The sequence below is a fragment of the Raphanus sativus genome, chromosome 2, assembly GCF_000801105.2.
Source record: "Raphanus sativus cultivar WK10039 chromosome 2, ASM80110v3, whole genome shotgun sequence".
NCBI classification, from domain to species: Eukaryota; Viridiplantae; Streptophyta; class Magnoliopsida; order Brassicales; family Brassicaceae; genus Raphanus; species Raphanus sativus.
Genome location: NC_079512.1, coordinates 33,098,330 through 33,118,078, shown reverse-complemented (window position 1 = coordinate 33,118,078; position 19,749 = coordinate 33,098,330). Strand labels below are relative to the sequence as shown.

General features: G+C 32.7%; 4 protein-coding genes across 6 annotated transcripts; 3 read left to right on the top strand and 1 right to left on the bottom strand.

Annotated features, from left to right (window-relative positions):
- Positions 1-3,213, top strand: LOC108842026 (probable polygalacturonase). The gene is made up of 6 exons (XM_018614824.2): positions 1-432; positions 1,406-1,526; positions 1,628-1,802; positions 1,906-1,976; positions 2,332-2,811; positions 2,906-3,213. The coding sequence occupies exons 1-6, from the start codon at positions 88-90 to the stop codon at positions 3,061-3,063; spliced, it is 1,350 nt and encodes a 449-aa protein (XP_018470326.1). The 5' UTR covers positions 1-87; the 3' UTR covers positions 3,064-3,213.
- Positions 3,214-3,982: 769 nt separating this feature from the next.
- LOC130504890 (subtilisin-like protease SBT2.5) lies at positions 3,983-4,800 on the top strand. 2 transcript variants are annotated; one of them, XM_056999507.1, is made up of 3 exons: positions 3,983-4,115; positions 4,264-4,411; positions 4,544-4,800. In XM_056999507.1, the coding sequence occupies exons 1-3, from the start codon at positions 4,039-4,041 to the stop codon at positions 4,592-4,594; spliced, it is 276 nt and encodes a 91-aa protein (XP_056855487.1). In that variant the 5' UTR covers positions 3,983-4,038; the 3' UTR covers positions 4,595-4,800. The 2 variants fall into 2 exon arrangements, with proteins under 2 accessions (XP_056855487.1, XP_056855482.1); XM_056999502.1 differs by having other exon boundaries at positions 4,264-4,800.
- Positions 4,801-11,888: 7,088 nt separating this feature from the next.
- Positions 11,889-13,261, top strand: LOC108833658 (probable WRKY transcription factor 53). The gene is made up of 3 exons (XM_018607071.2): positions 11,889-12,455; positions 12,562-12,690; positions 12,775-13,261. The coding sequence occupies exons 1-3, from the start codon at positions 12,073-12,075 to the stop codon at positions 13,190-13,192; spliced, it is 930 nt and encodes a 309-aa protein (XP_018462573.2). The 5' UTR covers positions 11,889-12,072; the 3' UTR covers positions 13,193-13,261.
- Positions 13,212-15,524, bottom strand: LOC108833657 (high mobility group B protein 6). 2 transcript variants are annotated; one of them, XM_018607070.2, is made up of 8 exons: positions 15,103-15,524; positions 14,535-14,944; positions 14,342-14,447; positions 14,188-14,253; positions 13,932-14,102; positions 13,729-13,836; positions 13,550-13,634; positions 13,212-13,464 (listed from the first exon to the last, which is right to left on the bottom strand). In XM_018607070.2, exons 1-8 carry the CDS (start codon positions 15,445-15,447, stop codon positions 13,454-13,456), a joined length of 1,302 nt encoding a protein of 433 aa, XP_018462572.2. In that variant the 5' UTR covers positions 15,448-15,524; the 3' UTR covers positions 13,212-13,453. The 2 variants fall into 2 exon arrangements, with proteins under 2 accessions (XP_018462572.2, XP_056859154.1); XM_057003174.1 differs by having other exon boundaries at positions 13,751-13,836.
- Positions 15,525-19,749: the final 4,225 nt, after the last annotated feature.

Genomic DNA, 19,749 nt, shown 5'->3' with positions numbered 1-19,749 from the left:
TATTCCTCATTAAATAATGTAACTACTAAGGTAAGGAAGACATCTAATCCCACCGCAGATTCTCTCTCTCTCAAAGAAAAAGCTAAAATGTGGCGACTCTCTGTTTCGACGCTGCTCTTCTCGTATCTGGCCGTCACTTTGCTGTCCACCTCTTCATCTTCCTTGGGTGATGCGGAGGCGACATGCTCTGGAATAGTCCCGTTACAGAACCGGAAGGATAAGATATCGATAACAGACTTTGGCGGCGTGGGAGACGGCAGGACGGTGAACACGAACGCCTTAAGGGAAGCGATTTATAGAATACAGCACCTTAAGAGGAGAGGAGGCACGCTCCTGTACATACCTCCGGGAGTGTTTCTCACGGAGAGCTTCAATCTCACCAGCCATATGACTCTCTTCTTGGCTAAAGGCGCTGTCCTTAAAGCTGTTCAGGTAATAATATAGTATTTCTACTCTTGCTTTTTTTTTTCTCAACTCTTGATTTCTTGAATTGAGTTGGATAATATCGACACTCAGTGCTAGTGACTAGTGTGATCAGCTGCTAGAAAATATGTTTTCATTTCAATTTTGTCAGACTTATAGATATTTTAAGTTTAATATTCCAAAGTTAGAAGTGCTTCTTTCTTTCCTCTTGAGTCTTGACCGCTTGCTTGGATCTGAGTTCTGAAAATGTAAATAAGTTGATCTTTGTAGTTAAGTTATTTTTGGGTAAGATGTTAAGAAAACAAGAAGATGTGGGGAACCATGCACGTATATTAATTAATAGCTAGTTTGAGATCTGGGAGTGGTTTTGGTAGGTCCGAGCATCATGGGGACCGTCGGGGGCTAAAATGTTAGTGTATTTATGTCCTTGTTTCAATAGCTGACCCCAGAGATAGCTGGCAATTTTTGTCGCGTTATCCAATTTTGTCAAAATTTCGGTAATATTGTATACTCTATTAGTGGATACTTGTCATATATTTATAAAAGAAATCTGAGGGATAAAAGTAAACAAATGTTGGTTGGAGTGTTTTTAACGTTATAGGAGTGTGGACAGTTTAGGTTTTCATCATCGTTTAGTGGGAGAGTTTCACATCAACTCAGAGTAGGATGCTGCCATATGTTTTTGTCGATCAAGTGTGTGAAAACAAGAAAAACTAGTAACTGTCATTGCACTGTATGTTAATGTGTCAGTGTGTGTGTCTTATGACCAATTTTGAGCTTGTGCATATTCTTTTAGTCACGTCCATTTCGTTTGGCCTGACGTAACTTCAAGCCTACTTTATTCTGACTCGGATATTTTAAATTTCATTAATAAAAAATAGTGGGTGATTCAGATTCACTAATATAAGTTTATTAGAATTGCAGAATGTGACTCTTGTAAAATTATTTTGTGACCTTATGGTATGTGTGTGTTTAATTTCAGGATACAGGGAACTGGCCATTGATTGATCCTTTGCCATCTTATGGAAGAGGGAGGGAGTTACCAGGGGCACGGTATATGAGTTTTATTCATGGCGATGGCCTTCGTGATGTTGTCATCACTGGTGAGTTTGGTCCCTTTTATACTTCCATTTATATATAATACGCACCTGAGTAGTGTAACACTTTTTGACATTAAATTGCAATATACTATCTATATCCACAGGAGAAAACGGGACAATAGACGGTCAAGGAGAAGTGTGGTGGAACCTGTGGCGCAGTAGAACTCTAAAGTTCACTAGACCGAATCTAATCGAGCTCAAAAACTCTAAGGAGATCATAATTTCCAATGTTGTTTTCCAGGATTCACCCTTCTGGAACATTCATCCTGTGTATTGCAGGTATATATATATTTAGCTAATTATTACTACATTTGATGTCCCAAGCATATCTTCCTCTGCTTCTGGTACATATTAACTATTTACCTCGTTTTGTCTATGGCAGCGATGTTGTCATCCATCACGTTACCATCTTAGCTCCACAAGATTCGCCCAACACTGATGGAATCGATCCAGGTTTGTATAGGCAAAAACTCTCTTTTTCAATCAACAATAGACTACTATGTTAAAAAGAAACAATAGACTATTAGATTAGTTGCTGAGTTAGATACATATCAAACATGTCTACCTAAGAACTTGAAACATGTTTTAGTGTGCATAGTAGTTATTCCATGCTATACAATGTAACTCCAGGTCAAGGTGAAACATTAGTCTTGGACCATAAAACTTTTTAGCATAGACAGAAATAAGTCTTTAATTTTTTTTTAATTTAGTAAATATTTAATGATCATTTTTTTTTATGAAACCCAGTAGAATTTGTAATGACAATACTTTATTCTGAACCAGAGATACTTTCTAATTTTGTTGACAGATTCCAGCTCCAACGTCTGCATAGAAGACTCCTACATCTCAACAGGAGACGACCTTGTTGCCGTAAAAAGCGGTTGGGACGAGTACGGAATAGCTTTTGGCCGTCCAAGCTCAAACATAACGATCCGTCGCATCACAGGATCGACCCCTTTCGCAGGTATCGCTATAGGAAGCGAAACGTCAGGAGGTATCAAGAACGTCGTAGCAGAACACATCAGTCTATCCAATATGGGGGTTGGAGTCAACATCAAGACAAACATTGGTCGTGGAGGATACATCAAAAACATTAAAATCTCCAACGTTTATGTCGAAAACGCAAGGTACGGGATCAAGATCGCTGGCGACACGGGAGATCACCCTGACGCGAATTATAACCCGAACGCTCTCCCAGTCGTTAAAGGAATACATATCAGTAACGTTTGGGGAGTTAACGTTCGAAACGCTGGATCCGCTCAAGGCCTTAAGGGTTCGCCTTTTACAGGTAAAAGTTTTATATTATTATTTTTTATTAGTTTACCATATCGATCATATGCTTGATTCAATCTTAAATAACTTCCGCCAACATATATTTACAGGGATATGTTTGAGTGAGATTAATATACATGGAAGCTTTAACTCGGACCGGTCGTGGAAGTGTTCAGATGTTATTGGAACTTCGCTTAAGGTCAGTCCTTGGCCGTGTTCGGAGCTGAGAACTACAGGCGGTTCTTATTCGTGTTCTTCCACTTTCTAAAAAATTCTGAGCAATTTTTTTTCCTCCTTGATTCGTTTTCTAAACCTAATTAATCACGAATATGTAGTTCCTCTCCACCAATATGTTTGTACCTAAACTCATAAAGTTATTATATAAATGGATACAAATTTAAAAAGAAAAAGAAACAAAGGAAGATGAATGAGTGAGTTTATACAAGTACAATCTGTTTCGTTGCTAAAGTTCTTTATATAATCTACAAAAAGATTTGTAAGTGAAAAGCTTTATCATATAGAATATACATACACACTGAGTTTATATAATGAGAGGATAAGGACACCTTCCTATACTTTAGGGAGACTAATCTATGAGGGTGTTACAAAAAAAAAAGAAAAAAACATTCTATGAGTTTTCGTATCACTAGTTAGCTTACGTTATTTATGTTGTATATATACATTACACTGGTTCATGAATAAGATGCACACTTCTGCATACATTAGATCTACTAGAAAAATAGTTTTCTCGTTCTATACAACTTGATCAAAAATAAATAGTATAGTTCTTTATATGACTAATGTGGTTGACACGTTATATTGTTAGCTGAATACAGTTTCAGTAGTGTATATGGAGAAATAAAATGTAAATATTATGATTAACAAAACTTATAGTTACTACTATTGTTGATTCTTTTTAGTTTACTTCCGTGAAACCTTCTTGGTCAATGATTGAAAAATGGTATTGTGTGGAAAAGAAAAACAAAGCCAATCTCGAGTAATTAGAAAGCATCTTACGTTCATTGACTAGATTTATTTGATTTGAATACATTGTTTGATTGAAAGATTAAGTCAAACTAATTTTGTTTTACATAAGTCAAACTAATCAAGACAGATATTGTAATACTCTTTAGTTCATAATTAAAGATCACCATATTTATCAACTTTCCCGGCCCCTATTAATTGGCAGTGAAACGAACCAAAATCAGTCACTCATCAAAAGATTTGCAATAAGAGAACAAAAATGGCAAGTTCGAGCAAAGAGCTCTATTATGTATTTTTGGAAAGAGATCATGAGTATGAGCGTCTTAAAGAAATAAGGTAATAATATAGATAAATTGTTATAACCATGCATGTTGTTTAGTTTTTTTTTTTCCTTTTTTGTGTATAATACCCGCAACAATATATGTGTAGGTTAACTATGTTCATATAGAATCAAGACAACTTGATAAATTGAATGTTTATGTAGGACAAAAAAAGGAGAAGAAGAGTTGGATAGGTATCTAGAAAAGAGACACGAGGAGATTCTTGAAAGCACCCTTGAGCCTGGCTCTTATAAGAGGACTGTCTCTCTTGTCGTCGTTCACGGTTTTGGTGTTGAGATCACCGATCACCAGGTAGTCCATACATGCATACATACATATGTCATGTATATGAAGGTGGTTCCTATGCATTTGTGAATATATGTTTCGTCGATTGTTTATAGTTTGATGCTGTTTATTTTCCTGTGTTGTACTATTATTTATCAGGCCGAAGTGCTAAGATCAACCGATGGGGTTTATACGGTGGAAAAGAACTAAGAGATTAAACTTGTGTCGAGTTAAGAAAGACGAAAAGAAAAGGAAATGTCATTTCTAAATTATTATTTTTTACTAAAACATTTCTAAATTCTTTATAAGAAGAATGAGGAATAATAATGATAGAAACATTTCTAATCGATGCAAATGAAATGTCAATCCCAAATGTTTGCTTATTTTTTACTTCCATCGTGATCCAACAAAATACATAGGCGTCCCCTGATATATTTAGTCACCGAAAGAATAAATAGTTTAAAAAAAAGTAAATAGTTTATCGATAATCAAGCGGATATATCATATAGTTACTTTCATTTTCGTACATACGGGTATTTGCATCTTATTTTTGGGCCAAGTAAAATTAGATATGGGTTTCAATCATAGCCATGCTGATCCGATCCTCACAGGAGCCCACATGCAACTTCAGTTTCTTTTCCCACCCCAGTCGCATCATTGGAAGACGAGCGTGTTACGTTTACTTGATTAGTATAGCACTATAGCTCGTAAACTACAGTTACAAAATATTTCAGAATCATAGAATAAGAATGATATGGTTCGAAAGATTAATACTTCAGTTGTCTTCCCCGTCTAAACCTCTTTTAAAATATAAAGATTGAAGGTTTTGCATTGTTAAAATGTTTGTAATATCTCCAGATCAAACTGTGAATTTGCGATGGCAGAGCAATATTATTATATATTTATTTCAAGTGTGAAAGTGTCGCATTGATATTTGACTACCTCTAGACGAATCGAAAGCCGCGTGATGTCTTTTCTATACATGGTTTTTTTGTTATGTTTGGCCTTTTCCTGCTTTATTACTCTTTTTGAACGAGTCCAATTCACAAGTTGGCTACTATTTTGTTGGCATAACAATAATTAACTCTCAAGTACACTGTAATAAATTAATTCTTATAGAAGTATGAATTTAATACTGCTGCGTAGCGTTGAGACACACACACACACACACACACGGATACTGTTGATTGGAAACACAAAAAAGATATTGGTGATTGAAAATAAATGCGATAGTAGTAAAGTTTAGCGAAGCAGAGTTTTAACAACTACAAAGTGCTTTTTGTAGTAGTATAATTTATTCTGAAGCAGAAGCACTATAAAGTTATGGATGTCAAATTGAGTCAGTATTCGTGAGCTGATTTATTTTTATTCAAATAGAATGATTTATAGTTATGGTTTAAAATCATTTGGCAAATGAATTGGTACTCAGCTCATATGCACTAAAGCCTATATAAGCTGATTCGTTGGCTAAAAAAGATATTTTCTCTGTTTCACAAAAAATTGTTAGTTAAACATATTTCACATATTAAAACTGATAAATATACTAATATATCATTATTTACAATACAATTATTAAAATGAAAATGATTTAACTAAATATCTATATATCTAAAAGGATAATAAAAATTAATAAAAAAATTTGCATTAAAAATGTAAAATGATATTTTTGAACCAAAAAAAAAATCAAAATGACATTTTTTTGTGAAACAGAAAAAGTATTATTTTATTAGAAATTAATATGCATCAGTTAGTCGCAAACTATAACTGTAGAATTTAAATCGATATAGCGAATAAAAAAGCTGAACTAGCTGAGTAGAAGAAAATGAGAAGTAGTATTGTCTATTATCTAGAAGATCAGAACGAATAACAATGATAAATGACGCAAGGAGAGTGACGCCATTTACAGTCATTTCTAGTGTTAAAAGAGTAGGAAAATGATCTCATAGATCATAGTAATACTTTCCCCTCTCTTTGATAAAAAGAAAGTAATACTTTCCCTCTTCCTTTTCATCTTTATTCTTTTTTGTCCTTTTAACAAAAACAAAATGAAGTAGAATATATTCAAATAATAAAATAATTGAAAGCGGAAATCCACGCGGAGAGAGGTTTGAAATGTCTTCGGTCCAATCTCTTGACTCATCCCTGTCCCTTTGAAACTTTCTGCATATCCTTCCTTCAGATTTTTCCTTTTTTCAATTAATAAATATATTGATGATTCCTGTTAGTCTGTTACGTTTTTCCTACGTTGACAACGTTTCTTCTTATAGTAAAACGATAGTATCACTATTTTACAGTAAACAATTATGTGTAGTCGACAAAAACTATATTTTGCTTAGAGCAATAGGACAAACCTATTGAATTTGATATTGGTGTTTCTATTAGTTAAACTGTAATATAATGTGTTTGGAAATGAAGTGCATCAGATTTGAACTCCAATGCCAGCCACTCCTCGTCCTTTGAAGTCGCAGAAATGACTTATATATGTGTATATCTTATTAATTTAAGTAAGAAAACAAGTTTTGTATTATGCATCACGGTGTCTCCATCTAAACTATTAAAACTGAAGTACATTTTGTACTTAACCTTAATTTTTCTACAATAATTACCACTATATGCTACTGAAATAAACCATTCTTTTTACATTATTAAACCATCTTAACTTATATGCTACTGAAATAAACCATTCTTTTTACATTATTAAACTATCTTAACTTAATTTACTTCTTTAGTGGATATGTACATGATTAAATACCTTTATTATAGGCCATAAGATCCTTAAATATCTAACTATTACATACACATAATTTGCATCAATTAAATCATTGCCTTTTTTTAAGGAAGAATATTCCATTTTCTGATCTCTATAATCTTGCAATATCTAACGTAAATTACGTAACCCATATCATTCCGTCATATATTTGTGTATAAATTTACATCTATTCTTACTGCTTCATTTCACAATCACAATCACAAATCATGTTAAAAATGGCAGAGTGAAGAAAGATGTTACACTTTTTAACGGTCTGAAGCGTACAAAACCGGGTGGAAAATTTAAAATATAATTAAATAATTTATTAAAATATTTATTTTTATATATTTTGGGTGTTTTCGACTTTTTATTATTTCATTATAAATTTAGTATGGAAAATTTTGTGAAGTTTTACTGGTATGTATTACCATCGATAAAAATTAAATTAAATATAAAAATAAATTAAAAAGATATATGTTATTATAGATTTAAATTATATAAAAACAAAATGTATATGATATATTTGAATAATTTTTGCAAAATAAAAACTAGCCATATATAACTTAATTAAATAATTATGGAGACAACCAAAAATGTGATTATACAAAAGATGAATTACATATGATATCGTTCTGATTGTTGAATATCCAATAATATTATTATAAAAAAAGGTTAGGAATAAAACTCGGATTCCTGAATCTGAAGAACCAAACCTAATCCGATCAAAAAAGTAGTATCAAACCTGAATCGAAACTGATTAAATATCCAAACAAATTAAAAAATTTGGTATTTAGAGAAACAATACTGAACCAAATCCATATCAAATATGACAGATATCCCAATATATCCTAATCATATGTATGTACTTAAATATATTAATTATTTTATATCTAATATCCATAAAATATCGAAATATATAATTTTTTTTTTTGAAATTGTCCAAAATATTTGAAAATAGTCAAAATAAAATATTTTAAATAGCTAAAAGGCAAACAATATATATATATATATTAAATGATTATCTATCTAAATATTTAATTTAGACCAATTTTTATGTTAAATTAAATATTTTGGCATATATTGTTCAATTTCATATGTTACATATTAATTTTATTTTTAAAATTTGAGAAAACTAAATATTTGAATTTAAACTTCTAAAAGGTAATTTAAAAGGATTATATCTAAATCCGAACTAAATCCACAAAGATCCAAACCGAACTTGGATCAAAATTTATTAATAATTTAATATGGTTGAAATCTTCAAATACCAAAACTCAAAATTCGAATAGATCCAAACTAATACCAAATGGATACCTAAATCCGAATGGATACCAGCATCTTATAAATACATTGAAAAACATTTCCAATCATATTTGATTCATATAAAATAAAATAACATCAGCGCGGGTGCGCGGATCAAAATCTAGTTCAAATTAAAATTGGTATAATCTATGTTGCTCTACAAAATAATTATATACATATATAAGAAATAGTATTACTTCTAATATATAAGTGGTCCATATACAATAGAAATGGCAAATAAAGTTAGAAAGGATCAATCAGGAAATGAATGTTCGAATATCAATCTGACTATTTGAGATCGCTTTATGGTGGACTTGGTCAGCAAAGACCTTATCATACTCTTGTATTGTCTCACAGTTAAATGACTGTTTTAGTGGAACATATAACAAATGTTACCATATAATCTAGACCTTATCTTACGTTATTTAAACAAAATATGCCGAACACAAATCTAAGTGAAATGGAGGTGGATAGTTAGCACTTGATTACTAATCTCTATTATTAAAAGAGAAGTACACTTAGGAAATGCCCATGAGTTTTCAATGTTAATTACACTTCCATGCCACTAAACTTATTAATTAACATTCTTAAAAAAATCTTGTCTTTTCAGATTATTAAATGCATGTTTTCTCACTCTCATTTTTCCTTAAAAATCGGAAACAACATCTTCACAGAGAAGAAAGTTATTTATTTTATTTTTAATGACTTAATCAATGATAGAGATAAATCACCTATATCAATAGATGATTATTAATTTTTTTTAGCCAAAATAAATTCAATATCTAAACAGAATATCTTTGCTGACAATAAGTTCTAACCTATAATCACTCTCAAATATTTAATATACCTATAAAACACAGAAACTTATCATATAATTACGCTAACTTCTAAAATTTGGTGAATAATAAAATATCTTTACATTTTTTCTATATCTAAGTAATAAATAAATTGTTGTTTTAAAATGTTATATTAATAATAATGTAATACATATAATTTACAAATACATATATATATATATATATATATATATATATATATATATATATATATATATATATATTATCAGTAGTACAAAAAAAATTAAGTGAAAACAAATATTTATACGGTCACGGGTCAAGTTATAGAAATAAACAACAACAGCGCAAGATTATATTTTATTCATTTATATTTTTTTAAAGAATGTTAAGATTTTGGAATTGGAAAAAATTATGACCAACCTCTATATTATTTTAATTAGAAAATTTAAAATTTATATCAAAATATTTGTTAAACATTTAATCTTAATTTTTATTATAACTATAAATAATAATTTCCAATCTAAATTTATGTCTAAATATTACAAATGTATCATTTTGTATAAATAAAAAACTAAAACCATAAAAAAATACTCATCCAGTCGGGCGGGTCAAGGTCTAGTCTATCTTATTAAAATAGAAGTACACATATGAAATAACCCTAAAACTTATATTTTATTTACAATATCATGCCACTGAAGTAATTAATAAACCTAATTTTGTTTTCTAATTTAATGCATAATTTTCTAAATTGATTCCACAACAAATTCATGATAGATCTTAAATTTAATGCACAGTATTATTATAAACAAGTAAATAACATCTTTCCATAATTATGTAATACATATATATATATATTATAACATTATTATAAAGAAAAAAATTAAAGTGAAAGCAAATATTTATACGAAAAAATATTTATATAGTCACGGATCAAGCTATAAAAATAAATGCACAAAATTATTTTCTTTAACAAATTATTTCAATAGAAATTATATTTAAAAATATGTTTATATTTATAAAAAAATTATTTGTTTTAAGAGATATTAAAATTTTGGAATTGGAAAAGATTATGACTCACCCCTATATTATTTTAGTTAGGAAATTTAAAATTTATATCAGAATAATAAAATAAACATTTAATTTTAGTTTTTATTATAACTGTAAAGATTAATTTCCAATATACATTTATATTTAGATATTACAAATATAATTTAATATAAACAAAAAACTAAAAATATAAAATAAATACCCGATCGGGCGGATCAAAGTCTAGTTTCGCTTTAAAACAGCTGTCATCTTATTCATTTTTTTTTTCTTTTTGAAAAACGCCCTTCCATGATTTGTATGATCTCTCATTTACACTTAACTACCTACACTTAACTAAAATGATAAATGCAAAATACAATAGGTTTTAGCCCTTTTGTCCGAAAAAACAATAGAATAGGTTTTAATGGTCCAACCTTGTTTTATAAAGAGCATAACATTAATATATTTTTATCAAAAAAAAGAGCATAATATTATACTATTCATGTGAAAAAATTTAAATACTAAAAGTTGAAAACGAAGGTAGTAGAAAACGAGCAGAAGTGTAAGAGCAATCATTATCAATAAGAACTCCAAAGAATTTTTAACCAAAAAACATATTATTTTTTAATGAATTGCAATTAAATAATTAAAAGTTAGTTGTAAAATAAAAATTTAACCAATCTATTGTTTACAGGTGTCCAATGAAGTTTTAGTGAAATTCTAAAATATTCAAAATATTAGAACTCATTTTTACCCTATCTCTTCTCTTTTGATTATTTTTGTTTCTTTTATTCTAAAAACTCCACATCAAAACTCTTTGTTGTTCTAATATATTTATTTATTACAGATTTTTAGCTCAAACAAATTCTATGTTTGCAAAATGTATTCATAAACTATATACATGGAGAAAAGACAAGGTATTTCAATAACATATGTACAAACTCAATTTTTTAAAAAAAAAAATCATATACCACAGACCGGTATGTTACATCGTATTTATAAATTTGTAATTCACTATAAATAGACATATACAAGAGAAGTGTTAACAAAGACTGTTCAATTAAATTCATCCACACCATCTTCTATTCATTTACGTAGTAGGATACATATGTGCACATTTTCTTATATTGTTGACACTATTGACATCACATATGATAGTTAACAACGGTTGTTTGTTGTATAAAATAATAAAGAATCAAACAAAAATATATATTGGAAACAAATAAAAGAGAATCTCAATCACATGTACAAAGTCCAGTTTTGAAAGGGTACATTGAAAGCGACAGTTGTTTATCACATTGTTGTCAAATTATTTAGTTAACCACTATATTTAAATAAATGACTTACATAATTATAAGTTTATATTAACAAAATTGCAAAGTTGAATTGGTCAGCCTTTGACCTTGTTATGCAACCTCATTCACTACCACCACCATGGCACCATCCCACTTAAAGATATGATACACTTTGGCCCTATACTTCCTTGTACCAAAGACTTTTCTTCACTTTGAAAGTTTTGTCTCTTTTTAATAAGAAATCTATAGTATAAAGATTACTTATATATATGGCCCGCAACTTGGTCAAATTTTCAAACATTCAAATCCACTGCCTTTATATTCCAAACCAACACTCATCAGTTTTTCCACAAGCCTATATAACACTTTCAATCTCTCATTATATGATTCGTCAATCTATTCTCATCATAGAATTCAGATAATATAGCTAATTACTTTAGAGCCTAGTTATATAAATTTCACACATTATATTTCTTTGTTTGAATAAAAACATACTATTTTTGGAGATATATATTCAAAATGGAAGGTCAAAAAGCTATGTTAGCTTGGGAGCAAAAGAAACTGCAAAGCGAGGTCAGTCTTGGACTAGAGGCGGCGAGGAAGCTTCAGGCACGAATTAGTGAAGCATCGCCGTCATCGTCATCTTCTTATCCGGCGGCTGAGACAAACGAGATTCTCATGGAGCAAATACTCTCTTCATACGAGAAAGTTCTTGTCATGCTAAACAGGTCTTCCTCGCCGTCCGTGCAGCTTATTCCGGCGACTGTTGCTGTAGTTCCGGTGGTGAATTCCGGCGGAGTTCCTGAATCTCCGGCGTCGATCAACGGAAGTCCGAGAAGTGAAGATGGAGGAGGTTCCAGCGAGAGTCTTCGTCAAGATCACATTTTCAATTCTAGGAAAAGGTAAATTAACGATTTACCAAAATGCAAAAAAAAAGAAAAACACAATTCACCAAATTAAATGTTATATTGCTGAAAAATTAATTTGTAATTTGTTGATTTACTACAGGAAGATGTTACCAAAGTGGACAGAGAAAGTGAGAATAAGTCCAGAAAGAGGCTTAGAAGGACCTCAAGATGATGTGTTTAGCTGGAGAAAGTATGGTCAGAAAGACATTCTGGGCGCCAAGTTCCCCAGGTAACATCATCACCAATCATCCATCATTAACACAACATCATCATAATCATCACTGATGCTAATTTGATTCATCTGATCTTGCAGGAGTTACTACAGATGCACACACCGCAGCACACAGAACTGTTGGGCAACGAAGCAAGTCCAGAGATCGGACAGTGATCCAACGGTTTTCGAACTGACGTACAGAGGAAAACACACTTGTCAGCAGGGGACAGCTCATCCTCCACCAGCCTCGCCCGAGAAGCGAAACACAAGACCTAAGCTCACCACTTCTACTGCTCAAAAGCCCAACGACCTTCTCGAGAGTCTTAAAACAAGCTTAACGGTTCGAACCGAGGGACTCGACGACGCTGACAACGTTTTCTCGCTCCCTAACACGCCGCCGCTGTTTTATGATTACGGGACCATCAACGACGAGTTCACTTCTCCCATCTTCGATGTTGTTGATTGGTTAAATCCAACGGCCTTTCCCACGTTTTTACCAGAGTCGATCTATTATTAAAGTTAAAAAAATGTAATAGAGAGAATAAAACCTAGTAATCATTTTATAGAAGAAATCACTTGAGTTTCAGATTCTAACAAAATGCATAAAAAGACACATGTTCAACAGGACTTGAACATTATTTCAATTTTAAAAGAGAGATAGATGTTCTTCTAGCTACTGGTCGTAGCCTCATCACTCTTCTTGTTGTAATCTTCAAGTTCCTTCTTGTATGCTTCCATCAACTTCGCTGCTTTGTTGTTGTAACTTTGCTTCTCTTCTTCACCCAATTCCTGCAGTGTATTTTTTTAATTAAGAGAGATATATAGGTTTATTACAGCAAATGATTTATTAAACGTAGCTGTGAATTTTACATACCTTCCATTTCACTGAGATTAGAGCGGTAACTGTTGAGTTGCTCGTCCCAGGACGTTCTTCTGTCAAAGTCTTCCTTGCATCTTTGCTGTGGAAACCAAGTTTTGTTTAAACAGTTAGAAACTTCGATAAAGTAAAGCTTAAGATACTCTCGAGTCGCATTAGCTTTGGTTCATTCGTACCTGAAGAGAAGGAATGACGTACCTGAAGAGAAGGAATGACGAAGCAGGCTTCTTGGGTTTGTTTGGGTCTACGTTTTCGTTCTTCTTCTTCTTGGTCTCTTTTTCCTTCTGCAATATATATTATCATGATCCCATTAGTCTATGAGTTAGAGTAAATTCATTTTGGTGAGACAAGAAGGGAAAGTATGAGTGAGAGAGTTAACCTTGATCAGATTGTCTGTTTTCTCCTTCTTCTTAAGAAGCTGGAGAGCTTCCTGTTTGTGGAGTTTCAAGAGCTCCTCTTCTTCTTTCTTCTGGCTCATCGCCTCTTCTTCCTTCGTTCTCTTGTACTCCTCCATCGCTTCCAGGTATGTCTCCTTGTTCTTCTTTGCCACCTGTTTAATATTACACCTCAGTTCACTCACTCTCAAATCTTTATATAGCTGTGAATGCAAACATATATATACAAGAAACACAGACCTCTTCGAAGGGTGCTTTTTGTTTATCTGACAACTTCTTCCACTCTTCTCCTGTCATCTTTGCTACCTATAAACCACCACTCCCTTAAGTTAGGTTCAACATTTAACAAAAAAAAATGGATCTTGAGAGCGAGTTAAAAGTACTTAAGAAGTACCTCGACAACGTTCTTGTTCTCTTCACGTAACTCAGCTCTCCTCTGGTTGGCATAAACCAGGAAGGCAGATATGGGATGCTTTGGCTTCCGAGGATCCTTCTGCTTCCTGCAAACCAAAACAACATCTCTAATCAGTTCAACCATCGAAAGATCAACTGAATAATTTCATCACAGGGTAATCTGTGGTTCTTACTTGCTCTTCTTCTTGATATCCTGTTCACCTTCCTGCACAAACTGAAGATACTGATCAAGCAAATCCATAGCAGTCTTCTGCTTCTGCTCATCATCCAGAAGCTTCATCGCCTCTCTCTCACGCTTCTCCTTAGCAACCACCTGGAGGTAAGCTTCCTTCTCCACCTTGTACCTCTCCTCGTAAGGCTTCTTCTCTTCCGCGCTAAGAGACTTCCATTTAGCGCCAAGAATGTTCGAAGTCTCCTTAAAGTCAGCTTCAGGATTCTCCTTCTTGATTTCATCCCTCTGCTCCTTACACCACAGAATGTATGACGACGATGGCCGCTTCGTCTCTGGACAATCCTTCTTCTTCTTCTTCTTGTTCATCTTCTCTTCCTCACCTTGTGTGAGAGACTGGCCACAAGCAAACGTCTACAAGAGCAATCAGAAACCTATCAATCTCAGATCTCAAATGTTCAATCGTATCTGCAGAATCGAGATCTAACTAACTAACCAAGCTCTAACCTAATCACAGATCCCTAAAACGTAAAAGCTAGATCCAGATCTAGAGAGAGATCGTATATATATACCATGTTAGGTTTGAACTCCTTCATCTTCTGAAGCTTCTTCAGCTCCGTCTTGAGCCTCTCCTGCTCAGCGTCTCTCGTCACGAGCTCCTCCTCCTTCTTCCTCAGAATCTCCTCCTTCTCCTTAAGCAACTCCTCCGTCTTATCCTTCTCGATCGTCATCTTCTCCAGCATCGCCTGCATCTCCAACAGATCTTTCTCGAACGACGACTTCTTCCCCTTCCCCTTGGCGGCGGAGACAGGCGACGACGGAGTCTCCGCCGTCGCGACGATCTCGTTCTTCTGCTTCAACGCCTTTCTGCTGTTTCTCGATTTCTTCGTCGGAGCTGGAGATGCGGTGGTGGCCATGTCTAACTAACTCGGAGCGCACACAAAGGGAAAAGGAGATCTCGGAGGTTTTTAGAGATTGTGGATTAGGGTGAGAGACTCTGTAGATATTTTGTGGGCTTATATAAAATTAAAACACCTAACGGTCTTTATTTCGAAATTCAAATTAAAGGTTTCGGCGCCCGATGCTCCTTTGTTAAATCTTTTCAAATTTTCATGTTCTTAATTGAATCTTTTGAATTCAATATAAGCGAATATGAACGTTTAGCATATTTGTTGGGCTTGGGCCGTTTGGCCTTAGGCTAGAAACTCATAATGATTATAGATGGGAAATTCAATGTTGAAGGAACCGAAAAAAATTGAAACTAGGACCGGATCAAAAAGCCCATCATAATTTATGAAAAAAAGTTTCAAATGTTTTCTATTTTTCTAAACTCAAAAAAAGGAACCAATCCAGGAACAAAATGGAATATCCAAATATCCAAAATATAATTTATTTATTTGAAAATATTATTTTTTTGTTTTAAAACAATTTTGTATATAAAAAATAATTTATAAATAAATGATCACAAAATATTAGGTTTTGGGCTTAAACCCGAACCAGATCCAAACCATTTTTTAGTCTGGTTTCATTTTTGGGTTTTATAAAAAAATTGAAAACCAACATGTACCCAACATCACTATCCAAACTAAGAAGATGTTTGGTTTTTAAATGGGTTTTTAACCCCAATCCGAATAACCCAAACTGATGACCGAACCGCAAACCCTCCAGAAGCCAGCGCTAGTCATGTACTTAACTGAATCATATCATATCATATACATTTTCCTCCTTATTCAAAGGCAATTTCATTGATGAAAACAGAAACTCGAGGATATTTGTAAGATGTTCTTTATAGTAACAGTATGGTGATATGGTCTATCTGCAAATATTCGAACTCAAATTAGATTGTTGCACTACGGTGAGGGAATTAAGGAAAGAATGGTGAATTGACTATAACCGAAATATTAGTTGGAAGGTTCGTTCAGTAAACTAAAAGGAAGAAGCGGAGCAAACATGTTAAGTGCATGGAAATAGCACGAGAATGGTACGTGAAAGATGAAATTTATAGACATCATTTAATTTCGTTGTTGGTCCTTCTTTCAATGTTATTTATTAATTTGTCTCTGCCACTTTCATGAAACCATGTTTCACTCACCTTCTATTCCACATGTCTCTTCTTACTACGCATTTAAAATCTAGACCGTCGTGTTTATGTAACAAACACATACTGTATCAAAGTGTTGATTATATCATTATATCTTGAATGTCGGTGGACCAAGGCTAATTTATATGTTTGTATATCTTTGTTTTGCTAAGGTAGTGGGAAATTTATGAAAATATATATATAGAAAAAAACTATACATCTGCTTTGTTGGTCAGTAATTGTTTCGCAAATTAAACTCTGTTTAATGGTAAAACAACCGGTTAGAGTGATATACAGTGATATATTCTGTTAGTTCTAATAAATGAAAATACACTCTACATACGGGAAAGTCAGCTGAGATTTAGCAGGAATTACTCAAAATAGTATTGACAATTTGATTGTTTTTTGACGAAGAGACAAACCTGGACCGACATTTATAAAAGAAGAATCCTGGTTTGATCCGGTTAACAAAATTTTCCACATTTGGCGTTGGTTTTGTAATCACTCTCCGAATTTAAGAATCTAGCTGACACTTGGTTAAATTTCAACCATTCCACCAAGCTTATCCAATGACCCAACATGTTCGCGCCACCAAATGGACGGTACAGATACGATGGACCACGAGATTTGAAGCCGTTCATTTTCACGCGTCATCACAGTGGGTCCCACACATGGTCGTTAGATAAGTAGATACCGTTAGGAACGGCGAGGATTGCTTTCCAAGAGTTGTTCTTTAACCTTTACTTCTTGTAAAATGCCCAATATTGATAAGTTTTGAATGCATCATCATCACAAAGCTTTATCATGATATTTCTATACTTAGTATAATTAAAAAAATCATAAAGAAGATCTCATGAAAGGTCCACATTTTATCTTTTGGAATAAATCTTACAAGAGCTCTGGAATTTTGTGACAAACCAAATCTTTGCAGGAGGGGACACCACACACATATACATGTATATAGAAAAAATCATGTGTGACTGTATATCCATGCATATCCTGGCACATGACCGTCTTCAAGCCTTTTACGAGAATAGGAAGGGGCATGGGATTCTGGGAAGTCATGTGATTTTACTATTTTTATCTTTGAATAACGAAATATATATATGCAACAACTTCTTAAAGAATAAATATGCGGCAGAGTATTTGAATCCATAGTACAAGAGTCCATTGTCTATTGACAAGCTGTGATAAGCTTGAATAATTATTGTGTAAACAAAACCATAATATATGTGTATAATCTAACAGTTAAATAAGTTATATAAGTTTTCTTTGTCTTGATCACCCTTGGAATAAGTTATATATGTAGCTATAAAATTTAAATGTGAGATTAAATTAAAGCAGAATGAAACATTGATGAGTTACATGGGTTTGCATGAAAAATCACGTAATTCACATGAATATTTTCGGAAGAGGGGCCTAGCTATTAAATACTTGATAATTTTCGTATCTACAGGTACAGTAGTAGATTAATTCTAAATTCTCTAATTTTTTTTCGTCGACATACTTTCATTAATGTCCATAAGGGTATAATTCAAAAAAAAAAAGTCCACTAAGCACTTAATTTTTTGGTACAACTTGGTTCACGAAAACCACATATAAGCTTAAGGATAAGATCTACAAAATCTAATTCTAAATTCTCTAAAAACCCGTACATCTTTGAATTGTGTATGTAATAAATATGTGAAGCGTTTCGATTCCTCTTCTCCTTATAAAATACTAGATATAGTATTATATTACACTCGAAAATCAGCAACTTGCATGGTTATTTCTGAGATTGTCGGAAATATTTAACTTCTTATGAAGTTGTGCACATTTTATATACATGATTATTTTAAATAACGTCTGAGAAGTGTAGCCTCTGAAGCACTCTAACAGGCAGAAGAAAAAGGAAATTTAGCGAAGGCGACACGACTTTGCTCTTTATCGAGTGGTTGCGGCTCTAGAGCCTTCGTGCCAGTTCTTTTTCCTGCACTTCTGTATTTCCGATCTTTTTCTTATTTTCAAAATTTATTTTAAATTTGATTTATCAATTATATAGGATGTTATTTGTGAGTTGCCCAAAAAAGGATGTTATTTGTGTTTCAATCAGACTTGTCTACTCAAATTGTTTACCTAGATTTTGAATGTATTTATATAAATGTACAGTTTTAATTGGTTCCAATAACTTCATTAAAAATATTTAAATGGTCAGGACCAACATTCATCTACGCACAACACCCGATCATTGATTCCTAGGAAATTTAGGACCATGAGCCGATGACACTAATCAGAAGAAAGATCCACTAGAATTACATATATATATATCGAGTAGCTAAAAATGAACCGAAACAATAACAATCAAATCAGCAATGCCAATGCATCGAACAAAGTGAATCCTACTTAACCAAACGTCAACAAATGCTTCAAGTGCTAGGCCAGAGAAGATCCTGAATCTACAAGCTCCAGCAACCATGCATTAAAATCGTGCTTAGCTGAACAGATATTGACGTCGACTGGTGGTATCTTCCGCAGATCAGAACCAAAATTTTTTTTTTCAAACTTGTTAAACTCCTTGGTTAACTTGGAATGGTTGATCAACTCAAGACTGAATCGGACAAGACCAAGGCTATCCAGGATCCTGATTTCCCGAGATTACCATGTTACGTACAACACATGAACAAAAAAACTATTTATGAATGAGATAAGGAGATGGGAAAGAGAACTGAAAAGGAGACAAAGATTGATAGAGTAACTCTCAACCAAATTCGACAAGGGAATTTAAAAAATTTTGATCATTGGAGTTTGCATTTAGGTTTATATGAAAAACAGTTATCAATATTTTATGGTATTTTTGAAAATAACAATATAGATTTATTTGATATTTGCTTGCATAACAATACAACCGTATGATTTGAACAAAAAAAAAACACAACCGTATGCAAATGAAAATGTGTTAAAAGAGTGCGATTGAAGCGTTTAGACAATCAACTACCCCCAACTGTTCTATCTCATTCAAACTTCATGAGTTGCTAGGAAGTTGATTTTTTGTTCATGTGACTAAACTGCCAAAAAATAGCTTCTATGATGTGTGCCACATCAACTTAGATTCTGTCGTCCCTGGTATCTAGTCTTGGTCTACCACCTGGCATCTCACAAT